This window comes from Sturnira hondurensis, unplaced genomic scaffold (assembly GCF_014824575.4).
Source record: "Sturnira hondurensis isolate 20B ecotype Veracruz unplaced genomic scaffold, ASM1482457v3 Scaffold0017416, whole genome shotgun sequence".
Classification (NCBI taxonomy): domain Eukaryota; kingdom Metazoa; phylum Chordata; class Mammalia; order Chiroptera; family Phyllostomidae; genus Sturnira; species Sturnira hondurensis.
The window spans coordinates 372,756-398,348 of NW_028090047.1; the positions used below are offsets into that span (position 1 = coordinate 372,756).

Genomic DNA, 25,593 nt, shown 5'->3' on the forward strand with positions numbered 1-25,593 from the left:
AAAGGTTAATACATGTCCACTCAAATGTGGTTCCTTTGATTCCAGTTTGTCCTGCTGGACCAACTTGGTATTAAAAAAAACCAAGAGTATGTCTCTATTGAATTAAAATGGAAAAAGAAGGAGTTAGACAAAACCACCATGTCATTTCAAATTGTGTGCCTAAGAAAATATATGAGGGGAAAATGAGCACAAAAGCAGCATGCAATCACCTTCTAAATTTTTAACAGTTAAGTGTAATATTAGTTATAAATTGCATTGGGAAGATTATGTCTTATTTTCACTTTTGTATGACATGTTAATGTTATCCCATGCACATATGTATCATAAACCTAAAAAAAGGTACACTGGTAATAATTGGCTTTTTGAGCCCCAAGATAAAAAGTCCTTCCTCTCCTGGATTCATCACAGTTGTAGCTTTTCAAATATGGAGACTCTATTGTGCCTCACTGGGTTTTCTTTGCTGCTTGTGGTGCCAAGGGAAATCCCTCACTGCTTGGGGAACAGTGGTATGCGCTTGTAAGGGCATTTCCTTAAATGAAAGCGTGGCCACTGAGAGCACAGTACCATACAGCTCTACTTTAGGAAATATTGTAGGTTTTCCAAAAGTGCCCAGATTTTAATACTGTTATAGGAGCTTTACAAAGATGTATCTTATGCAGGAGCGTGACAATGCAATTTACAAGGTAAGAAATAGAAATGGGCAATAGGTAAAGAAAAGTCTGTTCAACCTCCAGTTATCAAAAAATGTAAACTTAAATGAGATATGAGTTCCATTTATTTATTACTAAACAGGTGTATGTACATGGTACAAAATTCTAGAATACAAATACTGGTACGGTCACTACAGAAAACAGTTTGTAGGCTCCTAAAATTGCTTGACTTTGCGCATAGGCCCATTGAGTTTGTATGATAATGCCAAAGACATTTGATATTACACATTGCTTCTTTTATGTTTTGTGTATTAACAGAAGTTTTCCTTACGTAATTTGTCAAAAAGAAACGTGGACTGGGCTTTTGATATTAGTAAAAGTGGCAAACTTTTCAAAAAAGGCATATTTGCATTTAGTGAACTGAGTGGAACTCTGCAACCATATGAACAGTATAATGTTTCCGTAACGTTTTGTCCAGGTACGTAGTTTTTCCTGTGTTTGTTGATATTTCAGTTTATCTTTCACAGATTGCTTCATTATGTATACAAAAGTTTAACTCATTCGTTACATGTTTTTAAAACAGTTTTAAGAAGTTTCTTACCAGAATTTTGTGGTAACCATCCTTAGTAAATGGCTTCCATGGTATTCAGGCCATTGTAATCCTTCTCACATCGAACATGGCTGGTGTGTAACTCATGAGATATTATGGATGTGATGGTGTGGGCCTTCCAGGGCTGGGTCAGAAAAGGCATTGCGTCTTTTGGCCTATACTCTTGGATTTCTTGCTTTGGGGGAAGCTGACCAGCATCTCTTTTTATCTATATTTCCACTTGAATTCTGGTGGTTTTTTTATTATAGTAATTTTATTATATCTTTTTATAATTGGTATGACAAAATGTCTCATTAAATATCTATTACAAAAATTCGTGGCAGTTCTTACACGTTTACTTTTCAAAATGAACTGTAGTCTGTTTTTTTTCAGTTTCTAGAAAAAAGCACATAGTTGAGTTTTTCACTTTAGAGAATAGCATTTTTTTTCAGTAATTAAAGTTTTATTTTACATGTGTCATTATTGCTAATGATGTTTTTTTCCATTCTTTTAAATTAACTATCACTGTATAAAAGGAATATATTTATATTTTATCTGGTACTTCCATACTGAACTTGTCTGGTTAAATCTGGAAGTTTTTCAAATACTATTCTACATTCTTTTCTAAGTAAAAAGTTTATAACATAAAATCATGGTAAGTAATAAAGTTGTTTCATTATTAATAATATTTATATCTTTCCTCTTCCTTTTCCCCCTCTCCTCCTACTATATATTCTACCCTGAATCTGTTAATACAATGTTACAACAATACAACATTACAATTATATTAAGCATTATATATTTAATATATACTACATTTATATTAAAATTGCAATTATTACAAAAATATGTCTGAATGTGTTATTTTTTAAATATATTATTTATTTATTTTTAGAGAGAGGGGAAAAGAGGAAGAGAAACATCAATATGTGGTTGTCTCTCATGCACCCCCTACTGGGGACCTGGCCTGCAACCCAGGCATGTTGCCCTGACTTGGAATCGAACCAGTGACCGTTTGGTTTGAAGGCTGGCACTCGATCCACTGACCCACACCAGCCAGGGTTGAATGTGTTATTATAATGGCAGTTTGTTAATTTTTTTTATTTCAATAGTTTTGCTTTGTATATTTAGATGTCATGAAAGGTTTGTCTAATGTTTCTTTTATAAATTAGTATATGCATTAAAAGATTATTTCTACAACCCTGGCTGGTGTAGCTCAGTACACTGAGCGTGGGCCTGTGAACTAAAGGATCGCGGTTCAATTCTCTGTCAGGGCACATGCCTGGGTTGCAGATCAGTTCCCAGCAAGGGATGCACAAGAGGCAACCATACAATGATATTTCTCTCCTTCCCTTCCTGTCTAAAGATAAATAAATAAAATCTTTAGAGAAATGTAAAGACTCTTCATCCAGTCCATCTTTAAAATTTTTTTTTCTACAAAATACTTTTTTCTTCAATGCTGTTTATGTGATATATTACCATTTTTTCTTCCTTTTTTCTGTCTTTGGCTGAAATATAAGCATATTTTCAATCTGCATCTTACAAATTTAAAATGAGTGTTTTAAAGCAAAGGACCTTGCTTTTCTTTTTGAGCAAGATAGAAATGTAATTTTTAGGAGAGGAATTAAAGTTATTTATATTTAATGTTATAATATATATATTTGTTCATTTTTATTCAATTTTATTTATTTTTATTTTTTAATTATATGTATTGATCCAGTTTTTGTTTTTCATACTATACCTCCTATTTCTGTTCTATATGTGATTACATTTCAACCTTTAAAAATACCTGTTTCAAAATATATTTTCCTATCAGCTCTAAGATGAAATGACATCAATGAACTTACAAAGTAAAAATCATAATATGAGTTTCTTTCTACTTCCAATATTTCCTTTCTACTTTCAAGAATTTGCTGAAATAATTTGGAATTTTATTTCCAGCTAGTGTGTTTTGTAAAATCACACAATGTATTATCCTCTTGTGATTGGCTTTTTTTACATAGCATAATAGTTTCCAGCTTCATCCATGTTGTAGCATGAATCAATATTTCCTTCCTTTTTATGGCTAAATAATTGCATGGCTATTTCACATATTGTCTATTCATAAACATTCAGTGCCCATTTAGTTAATAGGCATTTAGAGTGCCTTTACTTTTTGCCTCTTATGAATAACACAGTTATGAACATTCATGTATAGTTTTGTGTGGACACATGTTTTCACTTACTTGGGCATATATCACAGAGTGGCATTGTTGAATCATAGATAATTTGATACTTGGCATTTTAAGAAACTGCCAAACTGTTGTAAAGAGTAATTGTAACAATTTAAAATTCTACCAGCAATGACTGATTTTTAACAATTTTTGCCTGTGTTGTCATAGCTTTCATGGAGGAGTGAATTTTCAGAAGTCCCTGTTGCACCGTTACCTACAATGTCACCCGAACACATTTAGCTTGTATCTTACTTTAGGTATTTGAGTATTTTGGTTCTTATCTTCCTTGTTAGAAACTGAAGCATTTGTGTTTCTCGAAAATATCTTTTTATTCATTTACTTTAAGATTATTTATTTATTTATTTTTAGACAGAGGAGAAGGGAAGGAGAAAGAGAGGGAGAGGAACATCCATGTGTGATTGCCTCTCACATGCCGCCTACTGGGGACCTGGTCCACAACCCAGGCATGTGCCCTGACTGGGAATCGAACCAGCAACTGTTTGGTTCGCAGTCCAGCGCTCAATCCACTGAGCCACACCAGCCAGGGCTAAAATACCTTTTTAAAAATCATGGGCAGAACAGATCTGTGACTGACAATGTAACCGGAAAAGAAAACAGTGTTCAGGCTGCCTGTCACTACCAAACCCAATAAGCAATGACAGCGATTGAATCTTTATGGGCACTTCATTCAGATGGCCAGGGATCTGAGAAGATGGCGGGTTAATTCCCTTCTCTTTCCTGGCCAGATCTTTTATAAGGGGGTGGGGGAGGACAAACAAGGTGTGGTGAGGGCTTTGAGGTTCAGAAGCTGCAACACTGTTCCCAGGAAAGGTGGTGTTCATTTGCTCACCTGGAAGACAAAAGGCCCTGATGCCTCCAATTTGTCCCCAGGCGGTAATCTCTAGTAGTGTCCCAGGAGGCCAGCTGTTACGAGGAGCCAGGATGGGCCTTATCTGTAGTTTCTGAAACAAAAGCTTTAACATACACATTACTTGCTAAACTTATAAGTTTTTTTGAAAATTTCATTTATTTATTTTTAGAGAGAGGGGCACAGAGAGAGAAAGAAAGGGAGAGAAACATCAGTGTGTGGTTGCCTCTTGCACGCCCCCTACTGGGGACCTGGCCCGCAAGCCAGGCATGTGCCCTGACTGGGGATCAAAGGAGGGACTCTTTGGTTCCCAGGCCCATACTCAATCCACTGAACAATACCAGCCAGGGCATATAACTTTTTACCTTAAGCTAAAATTTGCCAAGTCTTGAGTCCCCTATCAATAAGAGGATTGAATCAGCAACTAAAAATTTCTCAATAAAAAAAAATAGCCCAGGACCAGATAGCTTCACTGGAGAATTCTGTCAAGTCTTTAAAGAAGTAATAACAATCCTGTTCAAATTCTCGTAGAAAATGAAGAGGAAAAGGGAACAGTTTCAAATTTATTTTATGAGGATAGCATTACCTTGGTACCAAAGCTGGACAAAGAGACGATACGAAAATAAACTAAGGCCAAAATCCTCAACAAAATACTAACAAACTGAAAAATTAAAAATTAATTAACTAATTAATTGAAAATGGTAGTAGCAAACTGAATTCAACAACACATTAGAGGACTGGGTAGAATCTGCTATGCTGGTACCTGAGTAGTGCCTGCCTTATCCTTTGAGGGCTTTGAAGAGTTTTAGTGAGGTGTCTTTTACTTTTCATTCTGCTGTTACTGTCTTTTCCTTGGAAGGCCACAGGGATGGAGGCTGGGATGTGGCAGTATATATGACTCATAAAGGTCTCTAAGTAATTCTCCATTTCCTTCTGAATCTGAATTACTGTTCTTTAATGTAATTTGTGTGCCTAGACTCTCTCCCCCCTTGCATAAGCTTGTTTTTGTTCTCGTGTAATAACCTCAGTGTTTCCCAAGCTTGACACCCAGAATGCACATAGCTTAGAAAATTCTCAGTGTGAGGATCCTTGCTGCATAAAAACACAGACTCATCCTGGTAATGAGCTACAGGAAGTATTGACAGCTCTAGCTTCATAAGCAGATCGGAACAAAGGAGCAGCAGGAAGGTGCTTGAAAAAAAATCAGCTATGAAGACTTTTTTCTGTTTTTGAGAAAGTCTGTATTGCTATCTGTCTCTAATTTAAAGCATATGCTTATTTAGTTATAGCATGTTAGTTTATATACCAAATGCCACTTCCAAACTATTTTTTGTTTAAAAGGTGTTATGGTAATTTACCTGTTATCTTCCTAATTTTTCTTATTTATGAATCAACATTAGGATTAGGATTGCATCCTGTTGTTTTTACTGTTTGGGCCCATCCGGATTCTCATGACTGGGTGTTTCTATCTGTTTCTCAGTTGTGGGTGTTGACTCCTGATAGCTTATGTCTGTTCCCTTGGCTGAAGGAAGAAGATTTCTCATGCAGCGATATCTAGGAGTTTAAACTTCACCACCAGCACTACCTTAAGTGGCCCAACCCACTCCCTCCTGTGGGCCAGTCTCTCTGGCAAAGTCACATCCCAGATTCTATAACCATAGCTTTTCATAGCTTCTTGCCCTGCAGGTCCCCCGAGAGCACAGCCTCAGTAAAGCACTTGCATTAGAATTTTGGGGACAGTATTCTGTATGTGACAATCTATAAAATACCTATGACTTCCTATGTGATCCATAGAAAAGGCAGGGTAAGAACCTATTCTAGCTTTTAAGGTTTTTAAAGAGTTCCTTGAGCTATGTCTTTTCTCTCTCAATAATATTCTGCTAGCACTGTGCTGTATTAAGTTGATGTCTTGCTTATGTCTGTTAGCATGGCATTGTATAATTGCTTAGTCTGATGTGTGAGAGAAAGTACAAAGGATGCTATGATTAGTAGGCTTAAAAAATCTTTCAGCGGTCATTACCTCTGCTTAGAACTCTGAAAATATGACAGAAAACATCAAATATTCTCTGCATTCTAAAATATATTTTGTTACAATAATTAGGTTTCATGATATATTTCTGTGTATTTCTTCTCAGTTTGTACTGTGTCTGGTTCTGAAAGCAATTGCTAGTTCAGCTCACCCTCTGTATTTCCATACAGAGCTCTTCCTTTATGTCCCTATCAACAGTTTTAGCCAGATGAATTGGACTTGACAATCTGGAAGGAAATAAAAAACACCGCCATTTGACTTTTCTTTCAGTATGGGTCTGAGACCAGATCCAGGGTTCAAATCCATTTGAGTCAAATCCAGGGCTCCCTCTTTAGGATCCCAATGTGTAATTGTTAAAAATTAATTAAACATGCCGTTAACACATTTATATAATTTGCATCTCAGAAGAGAAAGAAGGCATACCTGCACTTAAGAAAAAGTGCCATTGAATCCCCAGTAGTGTTAGGCTACACAATGAAGCCCCTTCCCTGTATGACCCCAGAAACCTTTAACAGGTCAGAACAAAGTAATCTCAAAATAGCCCATTCAAAATTCTGAATTGACTGAGTCTTACAACCTTGTCTAACTCCAAAATTAACGTTATTTTCCCCCACATAATTTTAACAGGACCAGATTCATTAAATAGAACTATCTTTACAGATTTATAATGCTGTACATCAGTGGTCCCCCATCTCCAGGCCGCACAGCAGGAGGTGAGCAGCAGGGGAGCCAGCGAAGCTTCATCTGTATTTACAGCTGCTCCCATGGCTGCAGTACCGCCTGAGCTCTGCCTCCTTTCAGATCAGAGGGAACATTAGATTCTCATAGGAGTGCGAACCCTGCTGTGAACGGAGCATTTGAGGGATCTAGGTTGCACAGAACCTAATAATGCCTGATGATCTGAGGGGGAGCTGAGGCGGTGATGCTAGCGCTGGGGAGCGGCTGCAAATACAGATGGGCGTTAGCGCAGAGGTTTGACTGCACAGAGGCCGTCATAAATCAACTGCTTGCAGACCCATGTCAAAACCCTATCAGTGAGTGGCAAGGGACAATTAAGCTGCATCTGGTGGCAGGCTATAAAGCCATCGCCCTCCCTCCCCCCAGTCCCTGGGAAAATTGTCTTCCACGAAACCACTCCCTGGTGCCAAAAGGTTAGGGATTGCTGCTTCAAATGTATAAATTATTATAACTTATTTTATCAGCTCAAGTTGCAAGTATAATCTCTTATATTTTCACATCTGTCACTATTAGTAGGAAGTCGCTATTCCCTACCCTCTCCAGCCAGCTCCCATTTTCCAAGGATGTCAGACTATTCAAACATGTAAAGAGTTTTTTTCTAAACAAGTGAAGGCATCCAGTACAGTGAAAACTAGTTGATCTGATCAGTTCAGTGAATCCATTGCTGCTGTTTGTGGTTCACAATGATGCCATGTTTAAACACAACTCTGCGTCATCCAGAACACTCTGATCCTCTGCCCTGGTGATACCTTAATGGCCCTGATCCCTGCCAGGTCACTCTGGTGTCCAGTTCTTGAATTCTAAGATCATGCATTGAATTCATACTCACCAGATCACAGTTTCCTCCTTCGAGACACTGCATTTGGGGATTTGGTTTGAAACGACACTGACACTGGCAACTTGCTCTGATGGAACCTGTCCCCCAGGGCTGGCCTGCAGCCTCCTAGGCTGATCCCTTTTCGCCAACACAGAGTGCCCTCCCTCATAGTGAGTTGCCACATGGGAATCTCCTGTCTTTCTTGACGGGGAAAATTAGCCAGTCGACCCTGGCAGCCTTTCATTAGTTCAAATATCTGGGAGAAAGCACATTCCTTTCCTCTCAGGCTATAACAATAATCTGTTCTTATTTTCGTACTGCATGTACTAAAGGGATGGGTAGCTCCTATTAAGGCACAGAAAACAATCAGAAAAGAGGTCTCATCACACTGTTTCTTCAGATATATGTGTTCGCGCATAATAATGAAACTCTGTAAGGTGACTTGTTCTATTTTTTGACAGTGCACTTTGAAAGATTTTTATTTCAATGATTCTTCATTACATACATGTCTTAAATTCCTTGGCAGGATAAATCCAGTTTCTGGGGACTCTATTCTGTTCACTGAGCTGTAATTTCATAGTACATTTTAATATTTAGTAAGGTTTAAACTATGTAAATATTTTTGTGTGTGAACTAATCTAAAATACTTAAAATTTTTTTCATTAGATCATCCTACAAAATACACAGCTAATATTCCTGTACATTTAAATAATAACCCAACTCGCTATCAAGTGATTCACCTGACTGGGGAGATAAAATCGCCCAAGTTATTGTTTGACCCTCCGTACATATTTTTCACCTCTGTTCCTTTGAAAGTAGCAGCTGTGATGAATGTCAGGATTTTACCTCAAAATTATTACAGGTAAATGCTTAATGTAAATTTACCATGGTTTCTTTATGTGTTTTTTGTTTGTAGTTGTGTTATGTAAGTCATGAGCAATGTCTGATTTGTTTCTGCAGTTGGAAATACTGTTAAAATATTTAACCGCATTTAAATTAAAAATACAAAAAGCCCACTTAGTTACCTCACAAGGTCATTTAATTTTTTTTTTGTAAAAATGTTTGTTAACTTGTCTCTTTGTGGTATAAGATGCAAGCTTAAAAATTCCATGTGTTATTTTCTGTTGCTGTGTGACAAGTTACCACAAACGTAGTGCCTTAAAACATGAGTCTGTTATCTCAGAGTTTCTTTGGGTCAGGACAGTTTTGTCCACTGCCCCAGGTGTCAGCAGGCAGAGGTCAGAGGGTGGGCTATAGCTACAGTTCAATTGTAACTGGCAAAGACACTGGCATTCAAGTTGCCTGTCACTACCAGACCCAATAAGCAGTGACAGCGATTGAATCTCTTATGGGTGTTTTTTATTCAGATGGCCGGCGATCTCAGTAGATGGTGGGTTCCTACCCTAACAGACCATTTTTTCTTTTCATTCCAGGCCAGACCTTTTATAAGGGTGGGGGACTGGGGATAAACAAAGTGCGGTGAGGGCTTTGAGGTTCAGAAGCTGCAACATTCCTGTCCTGGGCAGTTAGCTGTTCCCAGGGGAGGGTGGTCATCTGTCTCTCCCTGGAAAGCAAAGGTCCAGATGCCTCCACTTGTCCCCAGGCGGTAATTTCTAACAGAGCCCCAAGAGGTCGGCTGTTTTCCCAGGAGCCAGGACAGGCCTTATCTGTAGTTTCTGAAACAAAAGCTTTAACATACACATTACTTGCTAGACTTATAACTTCTTTCCTTAAGCTAAAATTTTCCAAGTCTTGAGTCCCCTATCACAATCTGAGGCTCAGTCTTCATCCAAACTTCCTGGTTATTGGCAGAATGTATCCTGGCAGCTGTAGGACTAAGACACCCTTTTCTTGTTGGCTATTGGCTGGGACCACTCTCAGCTGTTAGAGGCCACTCTCGAGTTCTAGCCATGTGGTTCATTCTCACAGTGTGGTGTGTTTTTCATTCAAAGCCCAAAGTACACCATCTCTCGAAGTCTCTGTCTCTGACACCGAAACCTTTTAAGATCTCATCTGGATTAATTCTAATCCACCCAAATTCATTTGAGTAGGGACCTTAATTACATATGATAAGTCCCCGAATCACTGTCATATAACTTTGTCATCAAAATGATATTGAAACTGGAAAAGCCTGCATTTCTGCTGCCTGTCACATTCCAGACCCAATAAGCAGAGACAGGGGTTGAATCTTTAAGGGGGCTTTATTCAGATGGCCAGCAATCTAAGAAGATGGTGAGTTTGTTACATTTCCTTTCAAGCCAGCCTTTTTATAACAGAGAACAAAGTACAGTGGGGGGGTTTTGAAATTCAGGGAAAATTAGATTTAAAAAACTGCAGCACTCTCACCCTGGGCAGTTAGCTGTTCCCAAGGGGCAGGAGGTAGATGTCTGTCTCTCCCTGGAACACAATGGCCCAGATGCCTCCACTTGTCCCCAGGCAATAATCTTTAGCAGTGTCCCAGGAGGGACCTGTCTCTCCAGGGAGGCAGGATGGGCCTCATTTGTAGTTTCTGAAACAAAAGCTTTAACATATGCATTACTTACCAGGCTTATAACTATTTACCTTAAACTAAAATTTTCCACCTGTTGAGTCCCCTATCATAATGAATGCTTACTTATGCCATGGAGCTTGGCCTAAATGCCACTTTGTAAGAAGTTAAATACAGTTAAACTTTAACTTCATAACTTTGGGATTTGCTGTTCTTTCAAGACCCTATCTTATAACTATACACTAACCTTGATTGCTTAAACAGGAGATAAAAGTAGTTTAAATTATTTTGTGCCAACATGTATTTCTTATCATGAAACATTGTCCCATATATGAATTAATAATTTAGTCTTTCAACTTTTGGATTAATATATAAAAGTATCAGTTTAAAAATTACCTCAAGTCAAAAGTTGATTCTTGTAAAATATGGTCTAATGAGCATATAAAAGATATTGTAGAGATGATGTAACGCAGTCTTCTCATTATATGTACAATATAATGTGCAACAGTAATTACTTATCCAATGACAGATAATTAGTGACAGAATAGGATTCAAACCTGATGTATAAATTACTTTTTCAAGTTTTATCCAGTCAACCATATTGGTTTAACTAAAACTCAAATTGAGATCTTTCTTTTTTCTCTTTAATTAGCTGAATAATCTTTATTCTTAGTAAAATATTATGGAATTATGATTCTCATTTGATGACACTTCTTATTTGCTAGAGGAGCCTACACATACAATAAAATAAAACAAATAATATGGTTAAATATTTATAAACCACTAAAAGTTATCAAATAATAATTAGATCTAAAAGTGAGTACTACATACTATATTATTTGAAATTACTAACATTTTAGATTAGCTGGATATTTTAAAAATATACAGTGAACCACTTTACACTGGTCAGAATGGCCATCATAAACAATGCAACAAACAACAAGTGTTGGAGAGGGTGTGGAGAAAGGGGGACCCTAGTTCACTGTTGGTGGGATTGCAGACTGGCACAACCACTGTGGAAAACAGTGTGGAATTTTGTAAGAAAACTAAAAATGGATCTGCCATTTGACCCAGAAATTCCACTGCTAGGAGTCTGTCCTAAGAACCCTGAAACATCAATCCAAAAGAACCTCTGCACCCCAATGTTCATAGCAGCACAATTTACAATAGCCAATAGCTGGAAGCAACCTAGGTGCCCATCAGTAAATGAATGGATCAAAAAGCTATGGCACATTTACACAATGGAATTCTATGCAGCAGAAAGAAAGAAGGAGCTGCTACCCTTGGCAACAGCATGGATGGAACTTGAAAGCATTATGCTCAGTGAAATAAGCCAGGTGGTAAAAGAAAAATACCATATGATCTCACCTATGAGTGGAACCTAAACAACAAAACAAACTAGCAAGCAAAATATAACCAAAGACACTGAAATACAGAACAGGCTGACAAGGACCAGAGGGGAGAGGGGAGGGAATTTTAGGGGAAAAGAGGAAGAAGGGTTTACAAGAACAAGTATAAAGGACACATGGACAAAAACTAAGGGGGCAGAAATGGGAGGGAGGTGGGGAGCACTGTGGGGGTGAGCTGGGGTGGGAGTAAAAGACAGAAACCTGTACTTGAACAACAATTAAAATAAATAAATTTAAAAAAATATACTTAAGTGTACAAGTAAAAAATATATATATACAGTGAACTATGTGAACATTAAGTTAAATTTTTTAGTAGTAATGATTCAGAAATACTCATTTTATATATATATATAGTGCTTAAGAATATCAATTTTTAAAAAAGAAATGTGTGTATATTCATTCATTAATATTACTTAGTCTGCATGTGATAAAGCTCTAGTTAATAAAGTAAATTTTTGTCAGGATATATTTAAGGTCAGTACAGTTTATCCAATGGCGGTGGTTAAGGACACATTGTACTTAATTAGGTGTTTTAACCAACTTTTTAAATCTTTATGTATCAGGGTGCAGCCCAGAGGGGGGGCCCCAAATAGGGATTTGGAATGGGGTCCAGAACTCAAGGTGTCCAGGAAATATTAGAAAAACATATAAGATGTCCTCACCCCTTCCCCCCAACAGGTGTGAGTTAGGGGAAGGGATACATGGAGCAGGAACACGCAGGGCTGTTTTGTACAGCAACAGCTTTGCAACCAACCTCTGGCATGGTCATTTAACATATCTATAGCCTTTAACTGGCTGCATAGGTATGTTAAAGAGCTGTGGCTGTGCTTTGAGCCAGGGGGATGGAAGTGACTTCCACCCAGGATGTTAACTGCGAGGCAACTCCCCCTGGTTACAGTGCCTGCGTGAGAGCTTGGAGAAGATTGGTCCCGTGACCTGGGGCCACACCTGCCCAGACTCATTATAACAGCCCAGTAAACCTGGAAGAATACAGGAATGCTGGCAGGAGTAACTGATTGTAGGAGGAGTGGGAAATGGGGCTGCAGAGGAAGGTTGGGGTGGGGATTTAAACCCAGACACGGCAGCCATGAGAGGAGAGAGCCACGAGGCTTTGGCAGGAGAGAACCACGTGGTTTGTCAGAGTGGAGACCCCCACAGCTTTGGCAAGAGTGAGGACCACATGTCTTTGGGTGCTCCCTTTTGGCACGGGGATTAGGAAGCAGGAGAGACTTTGCCTGGAAGAAAAGGGGTGAAAGGACTCTTGCTGGTGGGCCATGAGGAGGTGCCACATGGCTTTGGATTAACTGGAGATTCTGGCACCGACAAAGCTTATGGTGCTGGGAGTCTGAATCACGTACTTCTACTTCTTTTCCTGAGACAGCACCCTGGACAGGGCAGAGGGAGAAGGAAAGCCTGTGTGCATCTGTGGGTATCCCAAAATACTTTAGTATTTTAGTGAAGACATTGGGTCACTACTTTAAGTCTGTATAGCTTTAAGTAAACATTTCCTTTCCTTTTCACAAATCTCTGGCATTGAGAGACATCTTTCCTCTGGCGTCAAGCATAATGAAACTAGTGGAGAGTCCTTTCGGTAATAGTATATCATAACCCCACTTGGCCCTGTTCTGTAACATTTAGAGGGCAAAAGGAACTTTTGATCATCTTATGTGGTTCTTCATTAAAGTAAATATATTATCAATCTTATATTGTGACCAGAAAATAAGACATGATACGAACATATCTTTAATAATCAGGCATGTTATTATAAGTATTTGTTGTTTTAATTTTTCTAATCCCCAAAAACCAGAGAAAATGCATTTAAAGCCAATCACTTGCACATATTGAGCTAAAATTTGTTGTTTTTAAATTTTCAACAGAGATGCAATTTTAAGTGTCACAGTTCCCCCAATAATCATTCGTAATGAGGAGGAGGAGGATGAGGAAGATGAGGAGGAAGGGCATGACTCCCTTTATGTGCATTTTCCCAAAGGCAAAGCCATCAGAGGCTTTCCCACTGGGATCAACTCTGAGCTCACCTGCCAAATCAGCTTCCAGGCATCTAAACCTGTGTCATTTTTCACCAATATTGTTTTCAATGACAACAGAGGTAACGGGTAAGATATTTAACTGCAGATTCTTTTTTTATTGACAGTGAAGATAAAAAGGGTTATTCTACACTATTGTACACTATTGTAAAACGTTAAAAGAGAGACATCTAAAACAATGACTTTGGACATGAAGATATTTTAAAAGTTCCAAATGCAACGTTGTTCTCATTAGAAATATCATAATAGTGGTCACTAACCTCCTATCTGGAACTAGGCTCTGTGGGTTTGAATCCTGCCTTTGATAACTTTGGTGAAGTTGCTGAATCTTCTCTGGCTCTCAGTTTCCTCATCTATAAAGTGGGGATAGCTGATCTCATCTGTAATTGTGAGAAATTCATTGAGTTAAGACTTACTGAGTAATTCTCAGGAATTGGCACAAAGGAAATGCTAAATAAATATTAAATGGACATGAGAAACATCAGCATAACAAATTTCTAAAATATGATTGGTACATGCTGCTTTAATAGGCTCAGAGAAATTCAAATGCAACTTGGTGAAATCATTTTTTAAATTTCTTACCTTTGAGGACTAGGAATCCCACTTTTACCTTATACCCTGAGATCATTTAATTTACCTACCAACTGATGAGTCTAATGTGTGCAACAATAAAGTTTACTTAAAATGTTTATATTGAGAAGTAGTATTAGTGTGAATTTTACACTAAATTAGTGTCAGTATCTTTACTGTCTGTAACAATTTATTCACTTTTAGTGGGGTTATTACTACATTATAATATTAGCATAGTATTAGTATATATACTAATATCCTGTATACTATATAATATTGTATATTATAGTATATAATATATTACTATATTATATAATACATTAGTCAAAGGATTGATTGATGTGTTAGGGATTAGAAGGGAGTGAACCAGATGTTGCACCCAAGGTGGAGTGTGGCTGTACCCAGAGCACTGTGCATGGAGTTCTCCTGAACTCCAGCTTCCATGTTTCTTGTTTGAATACATTGATAGATAAAATCTTTTAAGTTACACTTCTCAGATGCCCAGTTTTCTCTTTTGATGCTAATAGTCTATCTTTTGTTGACATTAAAAAAAATAATGACATTGCTTTAGGGTCTTGTCGAGCACGGGGCTCCATGACTCTGCCCTAGGAAGCATTGTGTCTTTTTGTACATTACTGACCTTGTTCATAAAAGTTTAATTTGAGCCCTGGCTGGTGTAGCTCAGTGGATTGAGCGCGGGCCTGTGACCTAGACGATCGCGGTTCGATTCTCAGTCAGGGCACATGCCTCGGTTGCAGGCCAGTTCCCTGCAGGCCAACTCCCAGCAGGGGATGCACGAAAGGCAACCATACATTGATGTTTCTCTCCCTCTCTCCTTCCCTTCCTCTCTAAAGATAAATAAATAAAATCTTAAAAAAAAGAATGAAAAGTTTAATTTGATTTTGCTCTAGTCCTTAAATTCACACTTGCCCAAAGCATTGCGTAAGGTGTACCTTGGAGCTCACCAGTACAAATCCATGAATGTCTTCAAGCCCATGGAGGCTAGGACCACAGGATGGGAAGGAAGTAGCTCCACTAAATACTGTGTGAGCTAGATGGCTTCTGAGATAAAGGTATAACTGCATCTCTGAGGGGCATTAACAGACTTCACTGTGCCCTTGTCTGGAGGTCTGCTCAGCAAATGGGATGGTGTGGAGACCTGAAAATAGGTTCCAGGAGGAGGAGGAGGAGGTTTCTTTCTTTATTTTTTAAAGATTTTATTTATTTATTTTTAGAGAGAGCAGAGAGGGAGGGGGAAAGAGAGGAAGAGAGACATCAGTGTGATTGCCCTTTGAGTACCCCCTACTGAGGACCCGACCACAACCCAGGCATGTGCCCTGATCAGGAATTGAACCAGCAACCCTTTGGTTCGCATGCCAGTGCTCAATCCACTGAGCCACACCAACCAGAACAGTTTCTGTAGTTGATGATTTTCTTGTCTCTGTCGTTATATTTTTCCTTTTAGTCTCAAGACTTGTTTGCTTTTTACCTGAATTTCCCCCTCCCCCCATTTTATCTCACTTTCCACTAAACTCCATTTCCACCCTGAGCAGGTTTGGGATACAGTAGAGCTGTTGGAATGAATTTAGAGACTTTGAAAATCATCGATGTGCTACGAAAGGCTTTTCTGTGCACCCAGATGAAGAAGGCAGCAAATCACGAGCACTCTTTGGAATAGTAATACTGGCAAATTCTTTTACTGCTGCCTTGTTAGCTGCTTACTGAGTTTCCCGTAGTGTGTATAATCAGATCTTTTGTCTCCTCTCAACTGCCCAAAGCTGTCTTTGCCTTTCTCTTTCTAGGCATCCACCTCTGATCCCCTTGAGATAAACAAGGTCTTTCAGCAAGAAATTCCTCAAGAGCTTCCTTTTCACCTCGGAAGTTCTTTTTGGAGTCAGTTGGACTCTGTCATTGCTTTTCATCTGTTTGTGTTTAGCGTAGGTAATCCTTGTGTGCTCTGCCCAAGATTTTCAGTGTAATGAAATAGAAAGAGGTTCTTCTTTGATGGAGGTCAGTGTGGTAGGGAAGGTAAACACTAAGCAAGTTTTTTATATACTCTTCGGTGCCAGTAGAACAAATACAAAATGCAACACAAAAAGAATTACTGATAATGTCCTTGGATGGTTGGGATGGCTGAGTAAAATCTCAAAGGACAAATGATGCTTGCCAGTGTTTATCCTAAACTAAAGCCTCTCCCCCCCTCCCTTTTTTTGCTTCTCATTTGTCCATATGGAAGTTCATGTGTTCAGTAAAAATAAAAGTCATTCTTTCATTCTTTGTTTTCTTTTTTTAATATACAGTGTACAGCAGAAGTAACACCTGCTTGAGTGTGGTTGGTAGGGTGATAATAAGTGTGATAATTTATAGTGTTAATTTGACCATTTCTCTTAAAATGTCAGATGGTATGCTTGAGTGTGACACTGTGGTGTCACAGAATGACATGCCTGTGATTGTGTAATATAAGATTTTGTAATAAAAAAAGGGGCATTATTTGTGCCAGACCCTGTATAAGAACATTTTATACTGTGGCTTCCCTTGGGCACTGTCATGCTTGACTTTTAATTGTTTCCTTCTTTAGACTTTGTCATATTTGGATCGGCTGAACTGGCCCAACACTATAAATTATAACCACTATTGTACCCGCTAACATGTCTGCTCCTATTAATAATGGTCCCCTCTGCACTCATGTGCCCGCAGCTCAGAGGCCGCACACCCTACTTGTCATTTCTCCAAGTTCCCCAAAAATCTGGGCATGGAAGTTGTATATATTTATGGGAGGGTTGATGATGTGAGCAGATGATTACAAGTGGTAAAAAAATATACTAGGTCTGGAGGCTGCAGCTGCCTCATGTTTGCAAACTATTTTTGGTGTTTTGGGCTTGATGGTTACTGGCAGGGTGGAAATGAGAGGTGATGCTGGAAGGGCAGCAGTAGCAGATGATAGTGGTCTTGCACGCTCTGCTTTGGTGTCCATGAGTGATACATAGGAGGAGAACCAGGGTTGATTATGGAAATCATAGCTTGGATAAATACAGCAAGCAGGAGGTCAGCAGCTATTAATTAGCACAGGTCAGGTCCTCAGTTCTAGTCTCATTATCATGGAATGCACACAGCAACCAGGAAGGTGGGTGTTTCTAGAGCTCCATTTCTGTTTTACAGAAGAGGAATCTAAGGCCCACAGTGTGCTACAGCTTGTCCAAGTTCACTCAGAGATGTGAGGTGGAGGAGCCAGGAGTTTGAGCTGAATTTTTGTTTCCAAAGATTATGCCCTTAGTCACCTTGTTTTAACACCACTTAGATTTATGTAGAATCATTTGGGATTATTTATTGTAGGGACACTTTTTGACAGTAAAACTGTCAGATGTTGTATACAAGCTTTCCACAGAATAAGAAAGAGATGGTATGTTATCCTCTTCTCCTGCTCCTTTGCATGTCTGTCTGTCTTTCTTTCAACACACATACATAGATACATTAGTGAAGTCCATGTTGGCTTTATAATAATGATAATAATGAAAGTCTACCCAATAAAAGCTGGAATATTATTTATATAGTTTATTGATACATTAATTTATTGATGAGGCAAAAACTCGTAAGTTATCTCCATGGTTAGAACATAAATAAGTGAATGTTCGCAGTCTCACTAAAGCCTGTGTTGCAACCACCACCAGCCAAATCTACAGAAGATCATTTTTTACTTAATAAATGTATTATATATGGATACTTATAAGATGTCATACAACTCATTTAGATGCTTATGTAGAAAGCTTTAAATCAATGTGTTAAATCAAAATCCAGTATCAAAACAACTGCTAAAGAACTTTCTTAAAATTATACATTTCACATCAATAAAATTTCAGAGTAGAAAATGTGTATTTCTTATAAGAATTGAAGTAGTTTCTTTTCCTACAAGAAATTAAAGAAGCATGTGCTTGTTTTTGAAACAAAATATATCTTAATTTAGAAGTTTATGGTTTTGTGAAAGATTTTTTTTTGTTTATGAAATCGTTTAAATGATGTTAAGAATGGTTTTTGAGGGAGTCAAGGAATACAGTAGTAAAATATAATTACTCTAATTGCTGCTTTACGAATCAGCCTCTACTCTAGATTAAATTATTATCTTAGGTCCTCACCAATTAAGCTTTTAAAAAAATATTTTAAAAGAGTCTTTTATTTATTTTATTTTCAGACAGAGGGGAAGGGAGGGAGAAAGAGAGGGACAGAAACATCAGTGTGTGGCTGCCTCTGGCCCGTGTCCCCTGCTGGGGACCAGGCATGTGCCCTGACTGGGGACCCAACTGACTGGGGACCCACTGGTCAAGGCCAATTTAGCCTTTTTCTTTCTGACTTCCTTTATTTTTACTTTTGGCATATGAGGTCACAATGTAGGGGCAGGAATTCAGTAGTCATGCTGGTGAGATTGCTTTGGGTAATCTCCAAGTCATTTATATTGTGTTTCAGAGTTGACACTTCTTTTTATGTTTACAAATGCATATTATCTGAGAATTCACACAGGGATCAAACAGTTTAAGAGTTGCCAGAATGTTGCAATCCCCTATTTTGCATCATGGTTTCCACTCTAGGTTGAGGGGAAGGAAACATATCATGAAGGAACTTGTAATTATGAGAATGAAGTCTTGCCACTTGCTCTTGCTTTATATTCACTGTCTGACTGATATTTTACCTTGACCTTATGAAAAGGAAAGTTGTGGTCTGGGTGGTAACTATCATAGAAATACTAAGAATGCCACAGACAGCTTAGTAATTTCCTGTGTTGAACTCCAAACATAGGGTGTTTCCCTTTGTAGAATAATGTTGATTTCAACTGCATGTTTAAGGTAACCCAGCCTTTGAGTTAGCAGTGCCTCACTGTTAAAACTGCAAACATGAATTGAGAGCTCAGAAGTAGAAATGTGGCCTGACCAAAGTTCTGAGATCCTCCATATGTTTTTTCATCCTCACAGATATTTAACACGGATCCATTATACTCAAAACCTACTATAACTTACCTAGGTTTTTAGTAACCAAATTTAATTTGAATAACTTTAGAGCAAATGAAAAAAAAAAGTCAGCTATGTTGTAAGAGAGCTAACTCGAGTGATTGAAAATGAAAATTGAGGCCAAATGAAAGAAATCCAAATGACTTCTTTATTAAGTAGGTGTGGGGTGCTTCCCCTCAGATATCCGCTGCTTTCTCCTTTAGAGCTGTGGTTCTCAAGGCTGGATCCCAAAATTACGCAGGGAGTTTAATCAAAATACACGTGCCTCAGTCTAATCCATAGACTAGGATATGACTTGTCTGTAGGGTGACCCAGGCATTGCAAATTTAAAAAGCTCCTTGTTTGATTCAAATGGGAACATAGAGTTGAGAACCCTGGCTCTAGAAAGGTGATTCTCACACTTTGCCCTGCGTAGGACCCACCTGGAAGGCTAATTACCACAGATTTCAAGCTGCACCTCCTGAGTTTCTGGTTCAGTAAGTCTTCTGTGGGACTGGCAAGTCTGAAAGTCTCACAGGTTCCCATTTGATGCTGAGGTTGCTAGTTTGGGCACAGACTTTCTTCAGCTCGTTTGAAAGGCACAATTTCCACTCCCAGTCCGGGTCTAAGGAATTGGCACCATCTGTATTGTAAAACTGCCACAAGGTGATTCAGGTGCCCAGTCAAGTCAGTGAAATGGTACACCTGAGAAAGACTGAGTAAGGGAAACTGCCATCAAAATGGATTAGATCAAAGAGTGGAGCACTCCTAAAAATTTGGCAGGGAAATAACATTACTACTAGAAAATGGTGTTGCTGTGAGAACCCTTGGACTGGATACCCAACTTTCCTTTAGAGTACGTTTGGTTTCATTTGCTAATACGTGATCGAACTTCACCTGGTTAAGAGGGTTACATTGTGAAGTATAATTCCAAATTTATAGTAGAGGAAATTGAAGTACTACAGTGTTTTGATCTTTTGGACTATCACCAGCTATAGAGTGAAATACTTCGCTTCCCTTTAACTTTTCAAGTCCTGGGATTTTATTGCTATAACAAAGTCAGTTTAGTAAGAAAACTGAGTAAGATTATTTTTAAGTGTTGTTATGTTATGTAGTATATAATCTGCTATGAATAGGAAGATGTTGGTATTTTAATGCTAGTTAAACTGCACATTGTGTTTGAAATGAGAGGCCAATTAGAAGTGTCCAGAAAGAATAATATAGGGATGTTTGGTGGGTGAGGTTGATCTAAAATTAGGGCTGCTAATTAGCTGGCACACAGCAGTATATCCTCACCAGTGGATATTTCTTTGCTGGTTGGTAACCAGCCACTGTCCTAATTACTGAGACCCGGTGCCCGACCTATTTCAAACACCCTCTTTCTGAACTTTGAACCTACTGAAGACCTAGTAACTACAAGGGTAAGTGCCTGTCATAGCCAGAGTTCTAAGGTTCCTGTACTATTTTGTTTTGGGTGGGTCTCAGCCTGTATATAATGATGCTATTGCCTAGAAATGCCTGGGGCACTTACCTGGGCTATTACTACCTGTGGTGATCCTCTACAGACATTTCCCCTTTGCTGTGGCTGGACTAGCTCCTTGTGGCTTTTGTTATGATTGCAAGATGCACCTCAAAAACAACTATAGGGAGTATGGCCATTTTAATGATGTTAATTCTTCCAATCCATGAGCATGGTCCATGCTTCAATTTGCTTGTATCTTCCTTAATTTCTTTCTTCAGTGTTATATAGTTTTCTGAGTATAGGTCTTTTACCTCCTTGGTTAGGTTTATTCCTAGGTACTTTATTTTTCTTGTTGCTATATCAAATGGGATTTTTTTCCTGATTTCTGTTTCTGATGTTTTATTGTTGGTGTACAGAAATGCCTTTGATTTCTGAGTGTTGACTTTGTATCCAGGAGGAGACAGTGGGGAGAAGGGTTTTCAGGAACTACTATAAAGGACACATGGACAAAACCAAGGTGGGGGGTGGAAGCAAGGGAGGGAGGTGGGTTTGGAGGGGGTGGGGAGAAAATACAGATACCTGTAATTGAACAACAATAAAATAATTTAAATTAAAAAAAAACTATGGGGGGAACTTGGAAAAACAAGGGTTATTACTAACAAGTTCAGGATGGTAAAAGGCAAGCCTGGGGCCAAAAAGTGAGGTCACTAGTAGAGAGATAGAGAGTGAGCTAGAGAGTGTGGGAAGTACTGGTGTCCTGTCTTTATTGGAGTTGAGCGTGGGATGCCTAAGGTTTCAGATATTCACTCTTTATTGGCAAATTTAAAACATAGGAGTGGGAATTAAAGCAAGGGAAAGGAAAAGCAAAGAGATTTATTGTTTAAAATCGAGAATGTACAGCTCTTAATTATTTCACTCTTTTTCTATATACGGTAGCATTTTATCACCTTGGTTGTGGATTAAAAAATATTTGTGATGCATAGTAAAACTTGTTATCCTTGCTGTCATGGAAATAAAAGTATAATCACTTAAGTTAAAACATTACTTTTGAAAAATACTCAATATAATTAAAGAGGAAATGAGTAATAATTAAAGCTGATTCTAATTATTGTTTTACTCAGGGCATAATTTGGTACTTGTGTAGGATATACCTGGTAAGTTGAAGTCTGTGTCTAGTACTTTTAAAAGTATTTTTACCTATAAGTGGAACCTCATTAACAAAAAAAACCAAGCAAGCAAAATATAACCAGAGACATGGAAATAAAGAACAAACTGTCAGTGACCAAAGGAGAGGGGGGTGGGGGATAATATGGGAAAGAAGGGGAAGGTCCATCAAGGAACATGTATAAAGGCCCCATGGACAAAACCAAAGAGGGTAGGATTGAGGGTGGGAGGTGGAGGTGGAGGTGGAGGTGGAGGTGGGTGGGGTGGGAGAGAGTGGCGGGGGAAAATTGAGGTAAGTGTACTTGAACAACGATAAAAAAAAGTATTTTTGGCATGCTTCTTAGACACATTTGAACGAGTAGGAACCTACGTTACATAAGAGAGACGAGCAGGCCATGAATCAGGCCCAGAGTCCAACCATGTTGAGTGCTAATGTTTTCAGGTTTGCAGCACAACTTTAGTAACTCTAGTGTAAATTAATATGTGCTCTTTACATGCCTTTCTGGGATATTCGGATATTTGAAAGAAGCATGTAATGTGAGTCAAGAACCTTTAAGGGGCACCGCCACATAGCCAGAAGCAACTTTTGAGGTATTCAAAGCTCCCCTTATGGGTTAAGCAGAGCAGTTATTTAGGACGTGTTCATCTGTTGGAGACTCCATTCTCAGCACAAAACTGCCAGTGAGCCATTTAGAATTTTCACATCATGGCTGCTAAAAGGCAGGCAATGGGAATTTTAAGAGTATTTCAATAATCATCTAATAGATCATAACTGAACGCAGTGTTGGAATAGTGCCCGAAAACATGTGTCACATTTTGGGGGGCTGGGTTATAGATAATGCACTGTTTTTTTTTACCTTTCTTGATATTGTATGTGTAGATGGAATAGGCATTGAAGGGGAATAGGATTTTAAGGGGCCAAGCTTTGTTCTGACATAAGCCTCTGTTCCTTATTTCTTGACCTAGCCCTATGGAAGGCTGTTTGTAATAGCACCTATATTCTATGAAGAACATTATTTGCATGGTAGATCTGTTCAACCAAGTCTCAGGATGGTAGCACAGTCTCTATTCTTTTTTTTTTAAGATTTTATTTATTTATCTTTAGAGGGGAAGGAAAAGAGAGAGAGAGAAATATTAATGTATGGTTGCCTCTTGTGTGTCCCCTGCTGGGAACTGGCCCACAACCCAAGCATGTGCCCTGACTGGGAATCAAACCACGGTGGTTTGGTTCCCAGGCCCGCACTCAATCCACTGAGCTACGCCAGCCAGGGCTGCACAGTCTCTATTCTTAAGTAGAATGTTTATTAAGATTTAGCCAAAACATAGGATACCAGTGTATTATAATAAACTATATACAGAATAATACGCATAGCTTTGATTTGTTCATCATTCATGTGTAATGAAATGGAGTGTTTAAAATTGGTATGGAAACTGCCAAAGCCCAGAAATGGAATTCCAAGATGATATTTACCATTGTCTCCTCAGATTATTAAAATCATAGTGCTTTCAACACTAGGTTGCAGAAAGAAAAGTTAACCATTGATGATGTGACTTCTCTTTTTCTCCTTTTTCTGTTCTTCACCCCCAGTCTCTTTGGAGCCAGTGATGGTTGGTTGGAGAGCCCTTGCCCTAGTTAGAGACTTTTCATTTTAAAGAAGGTCCAGTGTCTCATCCGTTGTCTCTCCCTGAGTGCCTGCGAGCACCCACCACACTGTGGGTCCTCACAGAGCTCCCGAAAGTTCCATGTGTGCCCATGCCATCGGCCTCCATAGTTCTTTCCTGGAAACCGTATTGGAAACTGTGTTAACAACTGTAGTATTTAACCATAAGAAAACTAAATTAAAAATCAAATATATGGATGTGTATTAATCAACATTAGTGATTTAACATTTTGAAAAGAGCCTCTGAAGAGAGAGTTGGAGATTTAAAAAATGGGTTATTTAGATTATAGAATCATTTCCTTGTTGTTGGGCAAATAAAAAAAATGAAATGTTTCTTGTAAAAAGAATTGAGGCATATTTAAAATATTGTGAAATGTGCATGTGTTTCTAGACTTGTTGACTGTCTATCTCTCTTGTGTCTAAAAAATTCTCTGCCCTTACCTTTGTTGTGATACAAATCAGTGAAATCTATTCATATTTGAAACGTACTTCCATGGGGTCTTGCACATTTAGATCAAACCTAATATCTTTTTAAGGTCACTAAATTGGTTAATAGCACATACTTCCAGAATTATTAATGTTCATAAATAAGTGTCTTGATGGGCTGCAGATAACATATATTGTGGGTTATCGCAACACACAGAAGAGCAGCTATAATTTTACTCCTTTCCCTCCACTCAGGAAAAAATACTGAAAAACGAGTGACACTCACAGTATTATAAGAAATGTTTTAAGTCTGATCTGTGAAAAATAAGTAAAACTCTGTAATTTTGTTTGCTGATAAACAAAATGAAATTCAAGGTCCTCACTTGTGATAGAGAGATTCTTGTCTGGCCACATCACGGAAGATCTCGATTAGACCTAGATTAAATTCCATTGATTGACCTAAGTAACATAAACATGCTAGCTATAGGAAGCACCCAGTGGGTAAATAGAGTTACATGTGAATTACTTTGCTAGCAATTATTGAATTGAGAAACATTGTGAATATACTGCTTTGGAGAGGTTGCTCAAGGATATTTGTTTTATGTAATAAGTTCTCCTAAAGCAAATACAGTCATCCAAAATCATTCCATTATTCATAAGTCTTTATTTAAATACTCTATAGATAGCATTTAGCACTTCCATTTGATGGTGATGGTGGTGGAGGTGGTGGTGGTGGTGGGTTTTACAATGAAAAGCACTTTCAAAGGGCTGACCCGGATATTTTCTTCTGTTCCTATTTCTCTCTTTATTCAGTGCTGTAAATAGAAATCTAGATCTTTAATCCAAATGTACTGTTAGTTTATGCCTAACTTCTTTAACTCTTTATAGCAACTGCCAGTTTTTCCAACCTGTCATTTTATAATTTTCTAGCCATCTTGTGGAGATAGGTTGGCACAGACAAGCATGTTAAGGCTAAAGAGACAAGCTTCCAACACCATGCGCTGTAGCCCTGCCCTTACTTCTTGTTCAGCTCAATGCTCTGTGAATTCAAACCATGTTCGGTAGAGCTGCTTTTAGAATGTAAGGTCGACCTCTAAATGGTACAGCTAGGGGGAGAACCTTAGTTAAAATGAGAAAGATATAAATACTATCATAATATTTCTCATGGCATTTGACATGTACTCCATACGGCTTTTGGAAAGTGATAATTACCAGGCCATTTATCACATAGATTTAACAGAAGGCTTCAACTTTCTGTTAAAGAAACTTCATCCCTGAAGTGATTTGGGATGACAAGCATAAGAGTCTCTTAATCTTCACTATTGATGGTGAAAGAATTAGAGATGTGTAATTACAGTATTAATTATTCATCAGCTAATGAGCAGAGAGATGAATAATGAGACTTTCCACACCTTACTTAATGAATTATATGTGGTCACCATGCCATTCAATATCAAAATTATCTTTCGTGAAAATGTAATTTTCATT

At 38.3% G+C, this 25,593-nt stretch overlaps 1 protein-coding gene and 1 long non-coding RNA gene across 2 annotated transcripts in view; one reads left to right on the plus strand and one right to left on the minus strand.

Moving 5' to 3' along the window:
* The window catches only part of CFAP47 (cilia and flagella associated protein 47), a 328,185-nt gene that overhangs the window by 82,359 nt on the left and 220,233 nt on the right, over positions 1–25,593 (plus strand). The window contains exons 24-26 of the mRNA XM_037067787.1: positions 969–1,128; positions 8,571–8,766; positions 13,679–13,915. Coding sequence (XP_036923682.1) covers positions 969–1,128; positions 8,571–8,766; positions 13,679–13,915 — 593 coding nt within the window. The remainder of the gene's footprint in view (positions 1–968; positions 1,129–8,570; positions 8,767–13,678; positions 13,916–25,593) is intronic.
* On the minus strand, positions 16,741–23,541 carry LOC119002109 (uncharacterized). The gene is made up of 3 exons (XR_005069681.1): positions 23,532–23,541; positions 19,709–19,712; positions 16,741–16,836 (listed from the first exon to the last, which is right to left on the minus strand). It is a non-coding gene; the product is annotated as an uncharacterized LOC119002109 (long non-coding RNA).